Here is a 22506-nt window from a genome sequence, read left to right as displayed (position 1 = left end):
CCAAGTTTATCTAGTGCAAAAGACACTGGCAGACTGTAGAATACGTGAAAATGAAGTGTTAGCAAACTTACTCCGATATCGAGCTGAAGAAGCAGAAAAAAGACTGGAGGATGCAGATGTTGGATTAGGGTGTGTTACAAGAACATCTAGACGCTTGGGCCCCTACCATTTTTCTCCTAATCCTCCTCATATCAGCCCTCGCGTCATACCCTTACCCCGACCTTACCCTTGTCATCCTTGTCATCCTCACATTCCCTTTCGCTCTCTACCTGTCGCTTCAGCAGAGCCAGTACATCTGGCCGGATCCGTTCGCTGACGAAGCATACCCATGCTCCGTTCCACCACCTGACTGATCCTGTGGACAGTCCCCTTACCCTTACTGTCTGGACGGTAACCTATGATATGATGCACGACACATCCCCTTTGCCCTTTTCCCTTTCTTGATCTCTGACTCGGTGCGCAGTCGCACATGCAACTTATATTTAGCTCCGCAGTTGCACGATCGTGCCCCTGCGCGTTTCACTTCTTATTCTGATCTTTGACTCACTTTCTTATCCGCACGTTCAGGACTCACCCATGACTCACCTCGAACATGCCTTCCTTTTATGGTCATACCCTTTACCGTTGACTTCTCTTGGTAGTATGAGTTATCATCCACTAATACACTTCCTGTCCTCTATATAAACTCACTACCATGTAACATATTCCCTAACTTGAATCTACTTGGTTCTTGACCTCCTACTCTCACCAGAGTGATCCTTTCTGCCTCGCCAGCAGTCTATATTCTATCTTCTTATCTGCTCTTCAGCGGATAAGCCTATAGTCTTGACCTTTACTCATCGACTTCGTCGACGAGCAAAGCCCCTGTTAACTAGTCGGACTTCTGTCCTTCTAATTAACAACGATCTTATGATTAACCTTCGGGTGTCGTAAACCTTGGCCGATATAGCTTATCGTCTCACACCCGCTTGACATAAGCTACCCGATTTGGACATAGGCGTCAAATCTTACTTGCCGAAGCCTCGCCAAGTAAGACCCCTAACCTTGGGCCAGCCCAAGGACATCCTCGACCATTGACGACACACGCTCTGTTTGAGCATCGCCAACAGATACCATCCAAGTCGTAACAGGGTGCATGTGAATCACATTTAAGAAGAATGGATGGACTCATTTTCCTCATCTGACTCGGACACACGATGGCCGCCTACAAACAGGTAAGCTAATGATATGAAACTTGATGCAGGAGGTGGATTATCCCAGTAGAAGATACTGAATGTGGTCGTCACCTCACTATCCAGCTTGATTGATCCGAGCGCTCCCTCTTCACATTATTATGATACTCAACTTATGTATATGCTGTTGTCGCATGAATATTTCGCTATGCAGGTGTTATTTGTTGTATGTCCTCTCAGGCGTGAATGAACATATTCATCTCACTTGGATCTTAAACTATTTTCACTGCAGCTGTTTAAGTTCGATCATTCAAGTTGAAGCCAAGTCATATCGTATGAAACTGAGTCATATAGACTGAAAGCAAAGCAATACCATGCACTAGTAACTACTACCTAGTATATTAGTTGATAAATTCTTGAGTTGTACTGTAGAACTGTGAGTAACTGGAGACAATGTATACTTTGCAGCCACTGTTGACTGTGACTTTGGCAGAACTGTGGACTCTGTGGCTCACTGTCATGGGAATATGATTCTTGTACATTCTGTGGAGAAATTTGTGATTTACTGATGTATAGAGACTTTGGTTAATTTGGTTTAGTGCTAATGTATTTGTTAATGGGGGGTCGTTTTTTTTCTAGGGTAGCTACATGAATTGTTCGGCACTCATGAACTCAATGGAAGTTAAAATGAATCAAATTCAAGGTAAGCTCAACTCTCTTCAAGCTTTCCCCCTCACAACATGGCTGACCAGTGTGGTCTGGGTGCAGATGGAACTCTCCTCGACGCCAGTCAAATCCGATGGTACAACAATCCCGACGATGATACTCCACTGCCTGTGCTTCCTGCTCAGGCATGTCACTCGACTCATATCCCACGGCCTGCACCCAAGCTTGTTGACCCCAACAACACTGTCTTGTGCAAATGCAAGACTAGCAGGTCAGTGGTCACGAGTGAGGGCTCTGTCACGAGTACCTTTAACAAACCATTATTCTTTCTTGAATCTTCCTAAGCATCAATACACAGCACCTAAGATAAACCCTAACCCTACTTTGAAAGCATCTACCAACTCAGAGATTCCTTTAGCGCCCACAACACGTGTCTTCAATGTGACTGATGAAGAAGACAAGTTCTTTGATTGTGAATAGATTAGATAAGATAAGATAAGATTAGATTAGATAAGATAAGATATGGTCACATGATACTTCTTTAATATTCTATGATGTTCTATGGTACAATTCCCTTTTCTATTTTATGATTGGCTAGTAGTTGTAGCTCAATTTCAATCTCCGTTTCAATAGTTGTATATAGGTAGCACGTCTTGGTTGATAGTTCTTTAGTTCAAACCTCTTGTATCTACACTGTAGCAATCCAAGACGTCCTTGCTCATTATCCTCTCTGTTGTGATAACCTTAGTCCGAGTCCTAGTCTCTGCCCAGCATTAATTCGTTATTGGGTTGTGACAGGCTCTGAGGAGGAAAGTGACTGTGAAGGAGACCAGGATAATGGGGTAACTACAGATGCAGCTACTGACATGGATCATGAGACAGATATCGACAGCATCACCCCCTCCAAGTCTGCTTCACAGTAGTGTACCAGTACTCCTTACTACTAGCTATAGTACAATCGAGTATATTTACAATGTGTTCGATGTTCGAATGCTGAACCGGAAATGATGTCGACTAAGTTGAAGCAACTTGTAGGAGCACAGAAGTCCGTGCTGGTCGCCAGAGTTGCAGACAGCAACAGCGAGTTGCCAGTGGCAGTCACAATGTAATGAACCTAATTAGGGATGGTCACATGTCACACTGAGGTGTGAAGCTATGAAGCTAAGTGTGACATGGTCATGCGCAGATGGGCTTGAAGGTAGTGTCGAAACTATACAGTATATCCTTGTCGCAAACTAACAACTGGACCGCGCAGGCAGCTCATTTGGGATTCATAGTGCCATCACCGCAAAAGTTTTCAATGCCTTGACTAAGCACTGCACAGGATCATCGTCAACCTGCCATGACGTCCCGGCATCACTCTTTACCCCAGCAAATTGCAGGCCAGCCGCTAGGTGTATCACTTCGCAATAGTAACAGGCATAGGTCACCATACTGTGAGTGATATATCATTGCCCATGCTTTAACTCAATGGCAGGGATATATCACAGATTTGCTTCAATCACACTGATATAATATATCATATTGACAGGATCGACTGATGTCTGCGCCTCGCTCGTAATGTTATCATGGTAATTGGTTAATTGATATTCATGATGTACTATGCAGATTTTACTTAATTCAACATGTTCTTACCTCCCGTATGCCCATACCGTGACCCATACCATACCATCGAGCATATTGAATGCATTGTATGACATACTGTACAGTACAGGTCATACCCATAAGTCCACCGTAAGTTGTATGGCTGTAATCATATATGGTTACGGTGACCAGCCCTATGGGGGCCAAGTACTAATAGTAACTTTTGACTGCTTTTTGCTCGCCTGAACCGCCTTGAGGATCAAATCTCCTTGTCCTAAGGACGACAACTTACTTATTTCTCCTTATTTGAAGTAACAAACATTTTCCTTAATTCTCTTTATTTTACACAATAAGTCAAAAAAAGTCATGTCAAGGACGAAATAAGGAACTCGATGTTTTCCTGATGTGAATAACTTGTGCATTGGCAGAAAACTGTAAGCAAGGCAGATAACATGAATGTGTTTTATTGATTTATGAGAAAGTTTTTCTACTGTCATGTTATTCTAAACATCAGGAAAACCCTCCTGCCCTGAATTTGTTTAAATTATCTGTATTATCCAAATTTTCGACAATTGATCTAATTAGCATAATACCTTCTAATAGTCTAAAGATCCACCAGTCAATAAAAATTCCTGATAATACATAAGGCATTCAAGTTATCTTCTAAACAAACTTCAAGCAATGTACGAAAATAAAACCATTAGATTGTTATGTCTGGATCATTATATACAGCAGCTGATATGTATGTTCAACTATTCTACACACAGATGACACACGTGCGCACATACAAAACGAGCATCTGGAAAGACAGTCAGGCAAGAAGGGTAAGGTGATTGAAATGATGGTAACAGCTGAGTAATGATGCACTTGACAGTGTTAGGGTGCGGGCGATGCTTGAGGTGGCTAAAGAGCAAGCACGCAAAGTCGGTGTGCATACCCTCATCACGGCTAATGAGCTCATTGGAGAATGTAAGACCAGGCATAAGACCGCGTTTCTCAAGTCAGAAGATGGACTCGGACACAAAGGAACCCAAGAAGAAGATGCCTTCAATGGCATTTGGAAGCCATAGAAGCACCAGGCCTCAGCAGCCTGGACCTCATTGGAGAAACATTTAATGAGGTTTTCATTAACAATGCCGTCGGATGCAGCAAAGAAGGTGAGGATGTGTGAGATGAAGTGATGCTCATTGTCATTGAGACAGTTGGTCCAGTCATGGATGTCTATTGAGAGGTCCATCTATTGGGGGGGGGGAGTACTTGGGACAAGTAAATAGGTGCAGAATCGTTCTTGGGCCAAGCCATGATAGTGCGGAACCGTTCTTGACCTTCCACTAGTACTAGTATATTGCAATATCAGTCTGGTGTTTCACAGAAAGTTGTTATGAGAAACTTATGTGCTACTGGTACCAGGTAGTACCATCAGTCAAATTATTTGAACCTCGCAAAGGTATGTCTGTCAAAGTACGAGTTCAACCAGAAACTCTCGCAGTCATCTAGGACAGTATCACTCATCCACTCACGTGGCGCAACAGCGCCAAATCTTGGGACAAGGTGAGTGCTGCACAAAATATTGGTGATGGACACAATGGAAGCCAAACACTCTCCACCACGTGCTAGCGCCCGAGAGAGCTTGTAGAAACCATGGTTTTGGTCAGGTGCTGGGGGGAATGGCGTGAACCACTCGATGTATGCAAGATGACTGGGTACTTGGACAGTAGGTGAAAACAACATTGGTATTGATCTGGGTGGCAAAGCAAACAATGCACGAACTTGACCCACCCACAAACCTGCATACCAGTTATCAGCAACACATAGTATAGTAATTGATCAAAACACGTACTTTTCAAACCTGGAGCACCTGTCCTCTGATCCACTAATGCTGTATCAGATCGTCGAGCCACCAGACGAGAACCAGAGCGTTGATGTGGTTTAGCATGTATACTGTCAAGTGTGACAGATGCCTCGCCATGGCCACGGGTGTCCAACGACACCCACTTAACCTTGTGGAAAATGGTGTAGCGATGGTCGCGGCGTTGGGCTCAAAACCACATATTTCCATACTCACGTCAACACCCAAAACATATGCGCACATGTCCGACACACTTTCGCACATGTCCGAGCCACTCCGCATCAGACATTTGGACATCGCATCGGCCGATCGCACTTCGTGCGCACTTGTCCATCCCGTGTCCTGTCCATCCAAACTAGCCTCACTAGGTGCGTAGTTATTCCCGTGCACGTTTTCTGACATTTGGACCGCATTATTACATGTCCGCAGCACCTCGTGTCTTATTACATAGGACATCGGACCCGAAATATATTGCTACTATCTTCGCCTGTAGTTTTCTGAAATTCTATGTACTTACTTAAATACTCTGTAGTGACCCGTAGCAATCATCATCCAGTAGTTAGGAGCCATTTCCTGACTCTGCGGATCACCCAGAATATTCTTGTAGTTCTTAGTTGCATTGCAAAATATTACCATTCATTCACCGTCATACTCCGTCACTAGTTATACTCGCGCATACCGCTCGCAACCCGACACTCATTATAAAGTTTCCGACTCATTATTGTGAAGCCCGAAAGTCCAAAATCTCGGACATTGCACTTTGGCTTCGGACATTGGATAAGTACCTTCGGACATCGTTTCACACCATCAGACATTTTGTTATTTGCATTACTGACACATTTTTACTACTAATACCAATTAGCAATCCCTTTAGGATCGAATCCACTTGCGCTGCAAGTATAGCAGACTAGGTCGTGCTAAGATCTACCTAAATATTTGTTGTCTAGGTAGCACAATTTCTGCTGAGCCCAGCAGGAATCAGCTTTCTACAACAGGTAGCATGCAGAAAGGAAAATGGACATCAATGGCCAAGTCGTCAAGTTCCTGACCTCGTGGAATATGATGATGGGAATTGTTGAGTCAAGCAATGTAGCATGCCAATGCCTCACGGAAATGGGTCGCACCGTAATTGTCGACAAGTTTCTGCAGGCTAACAGCCTTTGCACTAGGGTGTTTTGTCATGACTTGCTCACGACAAAAGCTCATGTCAGGAGGATGTGAACGATAAGCAACAGACTCATGTCTACCAGAAATCCGCCAGCGAATATACTTGTCGTGGCGAAGTATCTTCTCCTTTCGTTCTAACCAGGCAGTCATTTGAATTAATTTGTTGTAAAGAGTAGATCTGGGCTGGGCTCTACTGAATGTGAGTCCCTAGTCCTGAGAGATGCGAGTATGCTTCGTCTCAAGAGACAACCTAAGAACTACCTTGATAATGCAAGGGAAGTCTTATACAGTTAGAGAGTAGACAAGATATTGGAAGAAAACCTCTTTTAATGTTCGTCCATAGTTCCGAGACTACTTCCGAAGTACTGAGAAACTTGTCCGATGTGACCGAAGGTTGTCCGAAGCTGCGAAAGTGTTGTCCGAAGTAGTGCGATACCTTCCGAGGCTTGCGAAGGCTGTCCAAAGGTCAATATATGTCAGTGTGTCGATGTGTCGGTATGTCGGTGTGTCGAATGACAGTATAAGACTTTGTGAATCATCCGAAGTCCAGAATGACGCTAATCTATCGGAACTCAAGAATAAACGAAGTGCAAAATTGGCAGCGGTCTAGCCAAACAATCATTCCAAATGAACAAGGATCAATTGCGCAGTTTACGATTATACCGAGGTGACTCTACTAATTACTATTTGAAGTACAGGAAGTGAAGTGTCCTATCAGTAGCCAGTATCCTACTTCCATGAGAGGCCGGAATCCATAGGCGAAACTAGTAGCGAGATAAGCAAGTCCGAACCTATGTAATAAGCTGCGAGGCGTGCAGGAATGCAAGTATACATGTAATAAGCCACAATGTGTACTGTTTATATGTATTCCGAGGCTCCTGACAGGATGCCGATGGAATTGTTATCCGTGTAGCACTAAGACATAGTCAACATATAGTTAGAATAAGGGAAAATGCACCAGCGAAGTCAAAAGGACGAGGATAGGACATGGTATGGTAACTTGCGAGGTTCGGACGGGTCTCGGAACACAAGAACTGCCTGCGGAAGGTTTGGACAAGTGCGCATGGCCTTCGGAAGGTCAAGGGAGGTTGGGGAATGGTATGAACGTAGGTGTTGGATTGCCTGGTTCCAAGCCCAGCACCGCGACCATCGTTACATCGTCCTTGTGGTTTGTCGCACGGTAAGTGTCCTTCGCGATGTCAATGTGGAGGTGTTTGGTGTATTCAGTATTGTAGTTATCTGTTGTACCGAACAGCATGATCATATGGGGGTAATGGCGAGCAGCGTGGAGCTTCGGTAAGTTGAAATTCTTCCATATACCAAGGTCGATGAAAATACCCTTGTTGTTGTGGAAAGTGTCTAGTGCCACCTGCAATAGTTCTAGAGTTTCGGAGCTGTGGCAGGGATATTGTGCGAGGTACAAAAATCCAGTAGTCCCTGCACTGCATGTAAGAGACGACTTGCGTTCAAATTGTTTGGTAAGCGAATGTCAATGATGATTCCCAGTAGAAATCAGCAAATCTGGGCATGTTCCTTGCCACTCAGACGCAACAAGGTGGTGATACCTTTTGTAAATAATTGTATGTTGTGGTTCGTAGGGAGACAGCAACATCGAGCGTCGATTTCAGCCGCTCCACACGCTTCTGAGAGCCACTGGACAAGATGTTTTACTAGGCCCTGGTACAGCTGATGTAGTACATCAGGGGTGATAGCACGAAAGATGTTTGCAAAGGGGAGATCCTCCCAGAATGAGTAAACAATGGGCTTGATGCCTACAGCAGCGCACACACAGACAAATGCAAGACTTCCATGATCAAGAGCAGCAAGTGCATCTAGCACTGAGCCCAGATTGTGCAGGTGAAAGGCTACTGTGTTGCTCCCGGTGTCACCAGCGTCAACATTGCACTTAGGGCACTCCATAAACTTCACGCCCGTAGCTAGGAGCTGCTCTGGATAATCCCCGACAAAGGAGGCAAACAAAGGGTGACAGCGGTGAAGAGCGCCATCACCACTGCACATCTTGACACCATCCAATCCCGCACTTTTGAGTGGGCCCAGTATGCAAGACATGCACGCGTGATACAAGTTGGAGATAGTATGATGGCGAGAGGCTTTATTGGATATGTGTTCGAGATAGGTGGTGGGCAGATACCCAAGGAGGATGTGTGTGCTGCGTGAAGGTTTACGACGGATCTCCTTCAGTATGTTTCCGATTGTCAGGTAAACTGGGTAGGCAGCCTTATTGCGAAACAGGGTCACTTGCATTTTATCAGACGAAATGATGATTGGTACGATCATGCCTCCAGGACAGCGTTAATCAAGCTTTTTCTAAGACAAATGTAAGTATTTAATCCAACAAATGCAGATGATCCCTTGTACCTGAGTGTCCCACCACCTATGCATGTCATGGAACAAGTGTGTGGTCTGATCTTCGTCGGCATAATGCCACTCTGGAGTGAATGCGAGATAATCCGCAAAATTGGGATCACCGTAGAGTGCCTTAATGCACTCGATAACATCACGGTAGTACACATCAAAAGCCTCGCCAGCAATGATAACCTGTTCATGCCTGAATTTCGGGCATCTGGTTGGCAACTCATAGTCAATGATTGCATTCAGCTCCTTCGCATTTTTGAAGGAGAGTCCCAAAGACTCCCTGACCTAGTAGAATTTACGGTCAGACATTTATAATATATGTGAATAGCAAAAAACTCACTCCGTCGATTGCTAGCAAGTCAGTAAATGACGTAGAACTGGGTCCACACAGTTTCGACCATCTTGCAATCTCCCAGTCAATCTGGGAGCAGAAAGGAAAATACGGGTTGTTTCCATCATCGAAACACACTCCAAATCTCACATTGGCAGCATCGTCATCAGCATGGTGCCTTATCACTTGGCCTGCCCGTGGATCTGGATATGGCAACTTAATAGATGTACCTCCTCACACCCACATTCCTTCATCCTCAGGTTAATATCTGTCCTGTCTTTCAAGGTCACTAGTACCATCATTCATTATCATTCATTAGTAAGAAAACACCAAAATGTCCGCACCTTGTAGCACCCGCAGTAAGTGAATATATTGTCATGCAAGAGGCTCTTATCATGTGTGTTGACAGCGCCTGTGCAATGCTAAGAAAAAAGCCTTGGAAAACTGCTGGTGAGATGAAAACAATTCTATTAATGTGTGACACTCACCAAAGTTTGGATCATAGTCTGGAATGTGGACAAAGCAAAAAGTAGATCAAAAAACCAGACCACTGGTCCTCAAGAAGTGCCAGTGGACCTTGCTATGCAGAAGAAGAAGCCTGCAGCACCAACCAGTCAGGTGAAAAAGAAGACCGCCACTTCAGCACCAGGCGCGAAACCATCCAGAAAAAGTAAGTGTGGATTTGATACTGTACCTAGATGTTAGCGGTTGGTTGTGATTAGAGCGGTCACATACCATAGTAAGAGACTCAGATGACGAGGATGCCGAGTCCATGGATGAAGACCTTAGAGCTCAAAAGAAAGGTTTGTTAGTAGTTCATTAGTAGAACAAAAAAACTTACAAGCTGGTTGAATTTGAATATTGTAGTCCGAAGCACCGTGCCAGCCAAAGCTCATCAAAACAAAGATGATGACAACGATGCTACTGTGAATTGTGAGGTTGACTCTGATAATCCGAATGGCTCGAATTTGGATGATTCGGACATTAATGAAGGAGAGAATGAGTCACCAAGATCAATCACAAGAAAGCTCTTTGATGAGGTCCCAGAGTCATTGGCGCTCCCTCCAAGTCAGTATCGTCGACAACAGTATCACCATCAAACAGCATCACGTGAAAATTCAAAGCCAACTGCGCATGATCACAAACATGCAACAGAGGTCAGAACTTACCTCAGCGTTTTTTGGAGCTACTATTACTAATATAATCAAATATTCAGATCCCTGCCTGGGCTGATGATGTGGCGGTCTCAGACTCTGAATCTAGTGGTGATCCAGACTCGGATGATGCAGGAAGCACTACAACAAGAAGTTCGAGGATGCCTGTACCTCCTGTGGCCAAAAGTAAAGCACACCTAGTGATAACTGAGTCAGGGAATGTGAAGCTCCTTGATCAGAACCTGGATACGAAGAGAGTCATTAAACGGGCGATTTTGGATGCAAAGAGTCACCTTGTGTTTGTTGACGGGTTCCCAGAACTGATTGACAAAAATCAGCTTTCACACAAGTCATTGCTAACCGTTGCTGGGGAATTGGGTCTGCATGAGATCAAAAAGTGTCTGCGCTTGGACGAGAACTATATCATGCTGCTGGCTGCCCTGGTGAGCCTTTTCTGTGAGAATCTGAGTCCATCAGTGCTAATGTAAATGGCCCAGCAGGAAAATAGGTAGATGCCCACATCCCAATCCTGCACCGTGAACTGAAAGACAATGCATTGGCAGGCATCTCCGGTTACTTTCGTCTGGGGCACATAGACACCGACAAGGCCAAAAGTCTTCTTGTGCAGCATGCCTATATCTATGTGATAAAGTTTGACGCAAGTTGATACTAATTCTATTTGCTGTCGTGTTTGCTCACATTTTTGTATTACTAGGCTCAAGGTGTTCCTAAACCTGTACCGAACAAGCCCTATCAGGGCAAATTCTTAATCGCCCTAATTCACGGCCACATTTTCAATGGCACAGTCTGTCGGTGTCCGTTTTGCAAAACACTTTATTGAGATCACACAAAACAAAGCCAACCGTCCAGAGGTTCCTATCCCCATAGTGGCTCTCGTTGCAACTGCAGTATTTCTTTTCTTTTCCATTTATTCCTGTCCTGACTCTCTTTCAAGGTGTATGCTGCACTGTTGTGGAAGTCAGTGGGTTTACCTGCGAAGTTCAGTTTCTCAGGTAATCAGTTCAGCGAGACTTACTTTTTTCATGTGAAGTTCTTGGAAAATATGAGGGATAAAGTACTGACAAAATTCCATCGCATGATGGCCTGACATTTACGAGGCTGTACAGTGAGATTTTCTGGTCTTTGGTCTGAGTTATTCGTTGCATATCGATTCGACATTACAGGCTTTTGAGGTGCACTCATACTGAGAAAACTGCAGAGCAAGATGCAGCTCTTGATCTCCTTGACATTGATGGAATGATGGATGATGACTCTGACTAGTCACTGACTCATTCTCAATAGCTATCTCATTGTTGATAGTTTCATATGATGCTACTATGATTGTGAACATATATTACCTATTAGATACCCTTCTTTAATCAAAAGCTTATTTTTCATGTAACATTCAGTGTGATTGTATGATCTGAGCCAGAAAACTCAAATCTATCTATCCAAATGTAAAGACAATAGTGCAAAAATTGTTCACCAATACCTTCTAATTATTAAGGATTATTGAGGATTTTCAATCGATTATCAAGAGGTAACATAATCCATCTAATCTTCTAAAACCGCTAATTATCGGAAATTCCACCAATTATCAAGAATTACCAGCAATTAGTTGGAATTAGATGTGAAGGTTTTTCCTGATGAAGTCTGTTCAAGGTAGCCCAGAATCTTAGTGATGTTCCGGCCCAGCTTAGGCTCGGCTTTGAGGGGCTTAGGCTCACAAGATTTTGAGCCTAGGCCATGAGCCCAAGCCAGGGCTTGGGGAAGCCAACAGACAGACAGGCAGATCAAGACTACTGTAGCATTAGTGGTAGGCTAGTAGCAACACAACAGAATAAATACAATGTACAGATGTCTGTCTCAACATCTGACATGTCCTCAGCATCATTGCCCAAAAGTAAGATGTCCCAACCTTCTTCGGCATCCATAGTACCATCAGTCTCTGCTCCCACTCCTCCTGCTTCTTCATCATCATCGTCCAGGTACCTCAACTCAATGAGAGACGATGGTTTGGGCTCCCGCAATAGAAGATTGTGACGTAGTGCACATTTAACACACTGGAGTGCTTCAACGATGTCAGCCTTGAGCCGGTTGCGCTGTTTAGTGATGGTGATGCCGCCTTGTGAGAATGCCCGCTCACTTGAGACCGATGATGACATGATGGCCAGATAGTGGGCGTGTTCAGCAGCATGCTTAGTGTTACGACTTGGATAGTATCTGTTGACAACACTCAAACAGAGTGTGTGTCATCAACGGTCAAGGACGTCCCTGGGCTAGCCCAAGGTTAGGGGTCTTACTTGGCAAAGTTTCGGCAAGTAAGATTTGATGCCTATGTCCATATCGGGTAGCTTATGTCAAGCAGGGCTCGACGATAAGCGTATCTGCCAAGGCTTATGACACCCGAAGGTTAATTGTAAGATCTGCATTAATAGAAGGACAGAAGTCCGACTAGTAACAGGGGCTTTGCTCGTTACGAAGTCAATGAGTAAAGATCAAAACTAGAGACTTATCCATGATGAGCAGATAAGAAAGTAGAATATAGACTGCTGACTAGGCAGAAGGAATCACTCTTGTTAGGAGTAGGAGGTCAAGAACCAAGTAGATTCAAGTTAAGGAACTAGATACATGGTAGCGAGTTTATATAGAGGAGAGGAAGCGTATTAGTGGATGATAACTCATACTACTGGAAGGGGAACTGGTCAAAGGGTGATACTAGAAAAGGAAGGCATGTTCGAGGTGAGTCATAGGCGAACCGGAATGTGCAGATAAGAAATGAGTCAAAGAACAGAAACAGGAAGTGAAACAAGCAGGGGCATGATCGTGCAACTGCAGAGCTAAGTATAAGTACAATGTGCGACTGTGCGCCGAGTCATAGATCAGGAAAGGAAACAGGGCAAAGGGGATGCAGCATGCATCGTATCATAGGTTACTGTCCGGATGGTAAGGGTAAAGGGGACTGTCCACAGGATCAGTCAACGGGTGGAATGGAGCATGGGTATGCTTCATCAGAGAAAGGGTCCGGCCAAATGTACTGGCTCTGCTGGAGTGACAGGTAGAGGGCGAAGGAGAATGCGAGGATGACGAGGATAACAAGAGCAAGGTCAGGGTAAGGGTGTGATGCAAGGGCGGAGACAAGGAGGATAAGGAGAAAAATGGTAGGGGCCCAAGCATCTAGATGTTCTTGTAACATTACCCCGGTTTCTAGGACTGAAATCAATGAGTTCAGTTATCCATATTGTCATACCAGGAGGAGCCCCTTCAGTGACAAATTCCGTATTATATGGGTCACCCGATCTACATAATATCCCATATAAGACGGGCCAGCGGACTATGGGCTGATGTTATGTATATCCCTGATGGGCCGGGAGGGATATTATTTCTGATGGAGACGGGTGGGCCCATCCATGCTGATATTATATATATCCTCGAAGATGTTGGGTGGGCTGATGTAATGGTTTATTGTATAGATGGGTGGGCTGACGTACAGAAATTATTTTGTACACAGGTGGGCCGAGGGAGTGGTGGAATATGTATTATATAGATGGGTGGGCCGATGTAAGGGTTTATTGTATAGACGGGTGGGCTGACATACTGGAATTATTTTGTAGATGGATGGGCTGAGGGAGTGGTGGAATATTCATTATATAGACAGGTGGGCCAATGGAGGGGGATGTTATATAGATGGGTGGGCCGATGTAAGGGTTTATTGTATAGACAGGTGGGCCGACATACTGGAATTATTTTGTAGATGGATGGGCCGAGGGAGTGGTGGAATATTCATTATATAGACGGGTGGGCCGATGGAGGGGGATGTTATAGTGGGCCGAGGTAGTGAGATATCTGACATTCACAGATTACCGAGTCCCAGGTGCCAAAAACCAAATCCCATTGTGCAACATTCATTCCGGACACCCGGAAACCCCAAGCTTGAGACTGGAAACTGGAAACTCGTGAAAATGTGTGAAATTTCTATTTCCTTACACCAAACACATGAACACCTGAACACCCAAAGCCTGAAGCTTGAAAGTCCATTTATCAAGTCACCGAGTGCCAAGTGCTGATAGACCCGAAGCCTGAGTCCCCAAATCCGAAGCCCGGAACCCAAAACATGTATGCAAAATGTCCATTTTTCATTCATTGCACAAATCACCAAGTACCAAGTGCCGAGGGCTGAACCCCAAAGTCCGAAACCTGAAAACATGTATATAACATATCCATTTTTCAGTCATTGCACAAATCACCGAGTGTCGAGTGCCAAAACCCAAAACTTGAAACCCGGTATGCAACATGCCCATTTTTCATTTACATTAAACAAATCATCAAATGCTGAGTGCCGAGGCCTGAACCCTGAAGCCCGAAACCCGAAAATATGTATACAACATATCCATATTTCCCTCACTGCACAAATCACCAGGTGTCAAGTACCAAAACCCGAAACTCGACACCTGGTACACAAATCACCAAGTGCCAAGTGCCGAGGCCTGTGCCCCGATGTTCGAAGCCCGAAACCTGAAGCATGAAACCCAAAAATATGTATATAACATATCCATATTTCCCTCACTGCACAAATCACAGAGTGTCAAGTAGTGAAACCAGAAACTCGACACCCAGTACATAAATCACCAAGTGCCAAGTGCCAAGTGCCAAGGCCCAAAGCCCGATGTCCGAAGCCCGATGTCTGAAGCCCAAAACCCGAAGCCTGAAACCCAAAAATATGTATTCAACATATCCATATTTCCCTCACTGCACCAATCACCAAGTGTCAAGTACCAAAACCTGAAACTCGACACCTGGTAGGCAAATCACCAAGTGCCATGTGCTGAGGCTCAAGCCCTGATGTCCAAAGCCTGAAACCTGAAGCCTGGAACCAGAAAATATGTATATAACATATCAATATTTCACTCATTGCACAAATCACTGAGTGTCGAGTACCAAAACCTAAATCCTGAAACCCGAAAATATGTATATAACATATCAATATTTCACTCATTGCACAAATCACTGAGTGTCGAGTGCCAAAACCCGAAACTTGAGACCCAGTACACAAATCACCAAGTGCTGAGTGCTGAGTGCTGAGGCCCGACATCCAAAGCCTGAAACCCAAAGATATGTATACAAGATATCCATATTTCCCTCGCTGCACAAATCACTGAGTGTTGAGTACCAAAACCCGAAACTCAACACCCGGTACATATGACTACAACTGGACATGAATTCTGTATTTGTATGTATTATCCATTGATGTAGGGTTCAAATAACTTGGGAATTGTATTGACTACCAAGTGTTGGGACTCGGGACTCGCTAGTCAATATAGGAAAATGATAATAAAAAAATGAAAATTATTATTATGCTTAACTTTCTTAATGAAGGTTGTAGTCCAAGTCTATATGAGTGTATTGGTGGTCCTACCAAGTATTGGTACTCAGTGTAGTGATGGTTGCGGTGCTGGGCTCAGAACCACTGATTTTTATACCCATGTCATTCTTGTCAATTGGGGATTATTTGAAGACTATATTAAATGTTAGTCAGTGTCGAGTATGATAATGAATGTATAGTCATACCTCAGTCTGAGAACAAATAGACTGAGGTAGGATGATGCAGGTATGAGGATTATATATTTGTCTGGCATGTTAGTAATGATGTAAAGATGAGGCGTGCATTTGTACATGTGTGCAGTAAGTGAGCATAAAGATAAAAGAATAAATATTAATAGTGAGACTTGCACATTATGTTGAGATATCCAAAATGACAAGCCTGTGATGAGATCAGAGACCTGGAATAACACCCATATATGTCCATTATAATAGCCCTAATAGTTTAGAAAGATCCATGAAGGATTGATGTAATGACAGGCATGTGTGAAATGTGACAATAGACATATTTTTACAAAGTCACATTTATAGATGATTCAGGCCAAAGATTTCATTAAAAATATGTAGGATAGATTGTAAACTACCTAAGGAACCCATACTGCCTACTGCCTTGAGGGTAGGGGGTGGGTGGAAGGGATATAGTGAAAACATGAGTTGACTCAGCATTAAAGTCCTATTATTGCTTCACTGACCATTTTCGATGCTTTGGGTCTTTGAAGTTTCCCACACTCCATTTCTTATCTATTTCACTTCCTCAGTACTCAATTCTTGGTGGATTTGTCTGTAAATTTATGTCTATGATACTTAATATATTTTAAATGTACTCCAGGTTTCTGATCATGAAGATTCAATGTTTTGAAGGTATGGGCCCCTTATCAGGAGAAATGGCAAGTATGCACACTAGCTCACAAACTCCAGCCTATTGTGAGCTGATCTTGGTCATAAGAGGCAATAATATAAGCTATGCTCATTATATATTAAAAGGTTGGATCATGAATGCAAGGGCAAGAGACTGAAAATTATGAAAAATGTCAAAAGTGCAATGGTCTATGCTTACATGTAATAACACTCTCTGTAATATTCAATAATGCGAAAACAAGTAAATACGCACCAGTGGGGATAGATACGACTAGACAGGACATAGGAAGGATGAGTCCGATGCAAAAATGTTGGGTCCAAAACTTTTGGGTTGGGGTCGGGCGTCGGGATCAGGATCGGAATGTCAGGGATGTATCGGACAAATACTGTTTAACATGAGTATCAAAAACACGGGTTTTGAGCCCAGCACCACAACTATCATTACACCAGGTACCAAGTATCAGAACCAAGTACTGAGTACTGAGTACCAAGTAATGAAATAACCAATTGACAAGAAAAGACTACCAATACACTCACCTTGACTTGGACTACAACTTTTATTAAGGGAAGTTAAGCATAAAAACAACCTTCATTTTTCATTCTTGCTGATGTTTTGGATTTCTTTAGCTTATATCTTGGTCAAATGATAATTGATGGACAAGAAAAGACTACCAAAACACTCACCTAGACTCAGACAACAACTTCCATTTTTTCATTATCTTTGCCTATATTGGCTAGCAAGTCCCAAGTCCAAAGTACTGACACTCGGTAGTCAATACAATCCCCAAGTTGTTTGAACCCTACATCAATGGATAATACATACAAATACAGAATTCATATCCATTTGTAGCACCGGGTATTGTGTTTCAGCACTTGACACTCAGTGATTTGTGCCATAAATGAAAAATGGACATGTTGCATACATGTTTTCGGGCCTCAGCACTCGGCACTCAATGATTTGTTTAATGTAAATGAAAAATGGGCATGTTGCATGCCAGGTTTCAGCATTTGACACTTGGTGTTTTATGCAATGAGTGAAAAATGGACATGTTGCACACCGGGTTTTGAGTTTGAGTTTTGGGTTTTAGGCACTCAACACTCGGTGATTTGTGCAATGAGTAAAAAATGGAAATATTGCATACATGTTTTTGGGTTTTGGGCTTCGGAATTTGGACTTCAGATGTTGGGTTTCGGGCCTTGGCACTTGGCACTCTGCATTTGGTGATTTGTGTACCGGGTCTCAAGTTTTGGGTTTTGGTACTCGACACTCAGTGAGTTGTGCAATGAGGGAAAAATGGATATGTTGCATACATATTATCAGGTTTTAGGCTTCGGGTTTTAGGCTTCGGATGTCAGGTTTTGTGCCTTGGACATTGCAGCTCAGGCCTCAGCACTCAGCACTTGGTGATTTGTGTACCGGGTGTCAAGTTTTGGGTTTCGGTACTCGACACTCCATGATTTGTGCAATGAGGGAAATATGTATATGTTGTATACATATTTTCAGGTTTCAGGCTTCGGGTTTCGGGCTTTGGACATCGGGTTTTGGGCCTTGGCACTTGGCACTTGGCACTTGGTGATTTTTGTACCGTGCTTCGAGTTTCGGGTTTTGGCACTCGACACTCGGTGATTTGTGCAATGAGTGAAATATTGATATGTTGCATACATATTTTCGGGTTTCAGGCTTCAAGTTTCGGGCTTCAGACATCGGGGCATGGGCCTCGGCACTCAGCACTTGGTGATTTGTGTACTGGGTGTTGAGTTTCGGGTTTTGGTACTCGACAATTGGTGATTTGTGCAGTGAGGGAAATATGGATATGTTGTATATATATTTTTGTGTTTTGGGCCTCAGACATCAGGGTTCGGGCCTCAGCACTCGGCATTTGATGATTTGTTTAATGTAAATGAAAAATGAGCATGTTGCATACCGGGTTTCAAGTTTCGGGTTTTGGCACTTGACACTCAGTGATTTGTGCAATGAATGAAAAATGCACATGTTGCATACATGTTTTTGGGTTCCAGGCTTCGAATTTTGGGTCTCAGGCTTCGGGTTTATCAGCACTAGGCACTCGGTGATTTGATAAATGGACTTTCAAGCTTCAGGCTTTGGGTGTTCAGGTGTTCATGTGTTTGGTGTAAGGAAATAGAAATTTCACACATTTTCGTGAGTTTCCAGTTTCCAGTCTCAAGCTTCAGGTGTTTGGGTGGGATGTTGCACAATGGGATTCGGTTTTTGGGCATCTGGGACTTGGTAATCCATGAATGTCAGACAGATATCTCACTACCTCGGCCCACCCGTCTATATAACATCCCCCTCCATCAGCCCACCTGTCTATATAATGAATATTCCACCACTCCCTCAGCCCATCCATCTACAAAATAATTCCAGTATGTCAGCCCACCCGTCTATACAATAAACCCTTACATCGGCCCACCCATCTATATAATACATATTCCACCACTCCCTCGGCCCACCTGTGTACAAAATAATTTCTGTACGTCGGCCCACCCATCTATACAATAAACCATTACATCAGCCCACCCAACATCTTCGAGGATATATATAATATCAGCATAGATGGGCCCACCCGTCTCCATTGGAAATAATATCCCTCCCGGCCCATCCATCAACATCAGGGATATACATAACATTGGCCCATAGTCCACTGGCCCGTCTTATATGGGATACTATGTAGGTTGGGTGACCCATATAATATGGAGATAGGTCACTGTAGTATGTGGTCTTTCGGCTTTTGCACTCACACGTCATCACACACATTCACCTTTCATACATCACATTGTTTCCGCCTCGCACTTTGTGCATTACTAAGCCTTAGTACTTTATTAGTTGTTTGGTGTCCCTCTTTTTACAAAGAGAGGTTTCCCTTTACTCAGTTAGCTGCCCTTGGGATGACAATTTCACTCACACCTGGGTCTATCTGTGTTTGCTTGGCTTAGCACCAACGTTCCCCACAGTTTAGATTCCTCATCTTCACCGGTTTGGCTCAACCCTGCCCCAAGGCTAAGTAGTGGAGCTCCACTTCCCCTTCCACCACATCCATGTATTTTGACCTTTTTGTGTTTTTGTTTTTGTTCACTCTCTCTCTAGATTAATGGGCATGCCGATGCCACCAAGCATCATTCCAAACACTTGTCTGAGTTTGGTTTTTCTATGCGGGCTATTTATGTAGGGTCAGAGCCAGATGTCATTCCCCCCATATCCCTCAGCATGACATCCAAGCAAGATGAAGTGGGCATGCACAAGGTACATGTTTCAGTTTGATGCCAAATGCTGACATTCATACAGTGAATAGGGCTTTGAATTTCCTCATTCTGGCAATTCAAATCGCAATGCATTAAAGTGCACGCTCGTAGGCCTGGAGGCAGGCGTAGGACATGCTATCATATTTGCATCAGGCAGTGCGATGACAGCAACCACCTTACAGTCTCTAGGTCCAAATGTGCACATCCTGAGCGTGAATGATGTCTATGGCGGTACCTTCCAGTACCTCACAAGGGTTGCAAGTCTCCCTTTCCAATATCACTCCTCTTCAAGCGAGGGATGTCGTCTCCAGAATGGGTTGTCCCGTGGGTACATGGTGGGTGCCAACACTGTGTTCAATACACACTTGAGTGACCAATTGTCCATCTCCTCTCTCTCATTTTCGTTCTCCTTGTCTTCCCTTCTCCTGCTCTCGTCCATTGTCTGCATTCATCTAAGCCACATCAGCAGCTGCTGACGTGTGCTGGGCATTTGCACATGGTGTTCATGGTGTTGGGAACAGCATGGTGGAGCTCGAACATTGATTCAACATGTGGGCCATGGCTTGCATGGGCTAGGATGTTTACTCATTCCTGTTAGATGATGTGCCACGTATCACACAAACTACTATGGAACCATGTTTATAAGAATGTGTCCAACAATGTGAAACTAGGACCGATGAGTACTGCATCCAGCTATAGTGGTATGATATGGAATGAAGAAGGTTTGCTGTGTTTAGGAAATTAGGATCGAGAATTAGCAAAAAAAAAGTAACAAGAGCCTGAGTGTAGTATGAGAAGCCTCAAAGAGTTAAATGGTGTATTAATGTTGTAGTCCTGGGATGTGTTGCTCGAGTCCTAGGGCCTTGCAAAATTGGTTGCAGTCATGAAGGGTTTGAAACAGCTGGATTTGGTCCGGGCCTTTGTCCCAATAACTTGAGTCTCGATTCTCGCTAGTAGTAGTCGTTAGATGTGAACTAGCACTGTGACAGAGACGTACATATGAGCTTGAGGATTGAACAATATGACACTATGGTCTGGAGCTATAATACCTGTGAAGTCCATCAGTATTGATATTACTTGCATGTTTAGAATTGAAAATACGAGACATACCTTGAATGTCCGATATCAAGATCTCAAATTCAGAGTCTATGAGAACATGGTGCGAGTAAGCATCCACCACACATCCAATCAAGTCCTCATTGTTTCCTGGTTGCTTGTTACCAGAAAACTTCACTTCACAATACAAAGCACCTGAAGGAAGTAGCAGTGTTGCCAGAAAGACATCATATATGAGACTTTGATTGTCATCTGTTCCATCAGTTGGTGCAGATGGCAACACATCTACGAGCTTTCCTATGAATGCTCCTGCAGCGTTCCATTTCATTGCTACAAAGTGTCACGAGTAAGTAATCAACAACAAAACAAAACAATCATGCTTACAAGGTAGGCCTTTAACATTGTGAGCAAGTGCACATTTGTAGAATGAATCCATGAAGTACTGGGCTTTGTGTAGAAGGCATAGTTTGTCTGATAGATCTTTCACATTGGTGTTACTTGATGAAATGACTGGCTTGCACTGTAGGATTGCATAATCAAGTCCTTTGTACTGTCCCTTCATTGTGAATTAATGAGTGTCATAGCAGCGGCACACAAAGTAAATTTACCCAAATGGCAAGCTTTGTCAGTCCTTGCCCAAGATACGTACCACCTGATTGTTTTGCACAACATTGTGTCTGCCAGTTTCATGCAATGGATATCTCCTCCAAATCTTCACAGTGAATAGGCTCAATTGTGCCATCTGCAGCAATCGTACAGGTGGTTTGGTGAAATTTGAATGTTTCAAAGCTCAATTGTGTAGAACCTTGGGCAGACGGATGGCACTGATATTCACTCTGATAGCACATTTTGCAGATGGGCCTGGTGTTGCAGATGCCGAGTCCTTGCCTTGAAAAAAAAAAAATCAAATTTAGACACTCAGTCGAGCTTGAAAGACTCACTGTCAGATTGCTTTCTCTTCCAACTTGGAGCACTTTTTTGGACTCTTGACTTGTCCTTCGAGTTTGGTCGAATCTCAGTGATATCAGATGTATCATCAGAGTTATTGAAGTCCTCTTCATTGTCCTGCAATGACATGCAAGTAATGTAAATTGCTGTGTGGAGAATGGCAAAGGTTATTGAACAGTTGCTTACCCATTCAGTTTCATAGATATAGATGCGCAAGGTTATTCTTGGCACCTTTGCGGAGCCATCTTTGTCAGACAGCACACACTTATGTTTGAGTCTTACGAAAAGGTCCTCAATTGAACCATCCATGATCTGGTCCTCAATAACAGCAGTGCCACCAGCCCCGGTCCCTTTGGCAGTACAGAATGTGGTAGCCTCACTGTCAATAAAATATCATAGTTGTTAAGACCATGCACAAAGGGTAGGACTGATTTTGAGGGGCTTGGCTTCAGCTCGTGCGCTGCGCCCCTTATCCGAGTATATGCCCTTAATTTCAGATTGATGTCTGGAGAAGATCCTAGGAAGTCCAAAGGACATCAGAAGGTGCGGGAAACTTTGGAAGGGCTTTCCGGATGAGTGCAAGTAACTTCCGGATGAGTGTGGGAAAGTTCTGGAGGAACTTCCAGAAATTACAATGAGGTTTTGTCCTGATATGGATAGGTGTGATGGCTACTCAGGACTTGTCCTGAGTAGAAGCAAACAGAG

The 22506-nt window shown here is 43.7% G+C and overlaps 4 protein-coding genes across 4 annotated transcripts; 2 read left to right on the top strand and 2 right to left on the bottom strand.

Annotated features, from left to right (window-relative positions):
- Nucleotides 1–7516: 7516 nt before the first annotated feature.
- EDB93DRAFT_1102813 (uncharacterized protein) lies at nt 7517–9318 on the bottom strand (the record flags this gene model as incomplete). Its single annotated transcript, XM_041447246.1, has 5 exons — nt 7517–7875; nt 8004–8676; nt 8818–9099; nt 9155–9215; nt 9296–9318. 5 exons carry the CDS (start codon nt 9316–9318, stop codon nt 7517–7519), a joined length of 1398 nt encoding a protein of 465 aa, XP_041309213.1.
- A 409-nt stretch (nt 9319–9727) lies between these two features.
- EDB93DRAFT_1248980 (uncharacterized protein) lies at nt 9728–11069 on the top strand (the record flags this gene model as incomplete). Its single annotated transcript, XM_041452785.1, has 6 exons — nt 9728–9815; nt 9868–9948; nt 10013–10302; nt 10362–10742; nt 10808–10950; nt 11015–11069. 6 exons carry the CDS (start codon nt 9728–9730, stop codon nt 11067–11069), a joined length of 1038 nt encoding a protein of 345 aa, XP_041309212.1.
- Nucleotides 11070–19696: 8627 nt separating this feature from the next.
- EDB93DRAFT_1041165 (uncharacterized protein) lies at nt 19697–20015 on the top strand (the record flags this gene model as incomplete). Its single annotated transcript, XM_041444558.1, has 2 exons — nt 19697–19798; nt 19848–20015. Coding segments are annotated over 2 exons (270 nt in total), but the record flags the coding sequence as incomplete, so codon positions are not given.
- A 602-nt stretch (nt 20016–20617) lies between these two features.
- Nucleotides 20618–21415, bottom strand: EDB93DRAFT_1082533 (kinase-like domain-containing protein; the record flags this gene model as incomplete). The annotated part of the gene is made up of 4 exons (XM_041445691.1): nt 20618–20743; nt 20791–20846; nt 20908–21183; nt 21226–21415. 4 exons carry the CDS (start codon nt 21413–21415, stop codon nt 20618–20620), a joined length of 648 nt encoding a protein of 215 aa, XP_041309210.1.
- Between the last annotated feature and the right edge of the window lie 1091 nt (nt 21416–22506).

This window comes from Suillus bovinus (assembly GCF_016758785.1).
Source record: "Suillus bovinus strain UH-Sbo-P2 chromosome Unknown EDB93scaffold_17, whole genome shotgun sequence".
NCBI classification, from domain to species: Eukaryota; Fungi; Basidiomycota; class Agaricomycetes; order Boletales; family Suillaceae; genus Suillus; species Suillus bovinus.
Note: the sequence above shows the minus strand (reverse complement) of the source record. Positions and strands in the feature narration are given on the sequence as shown.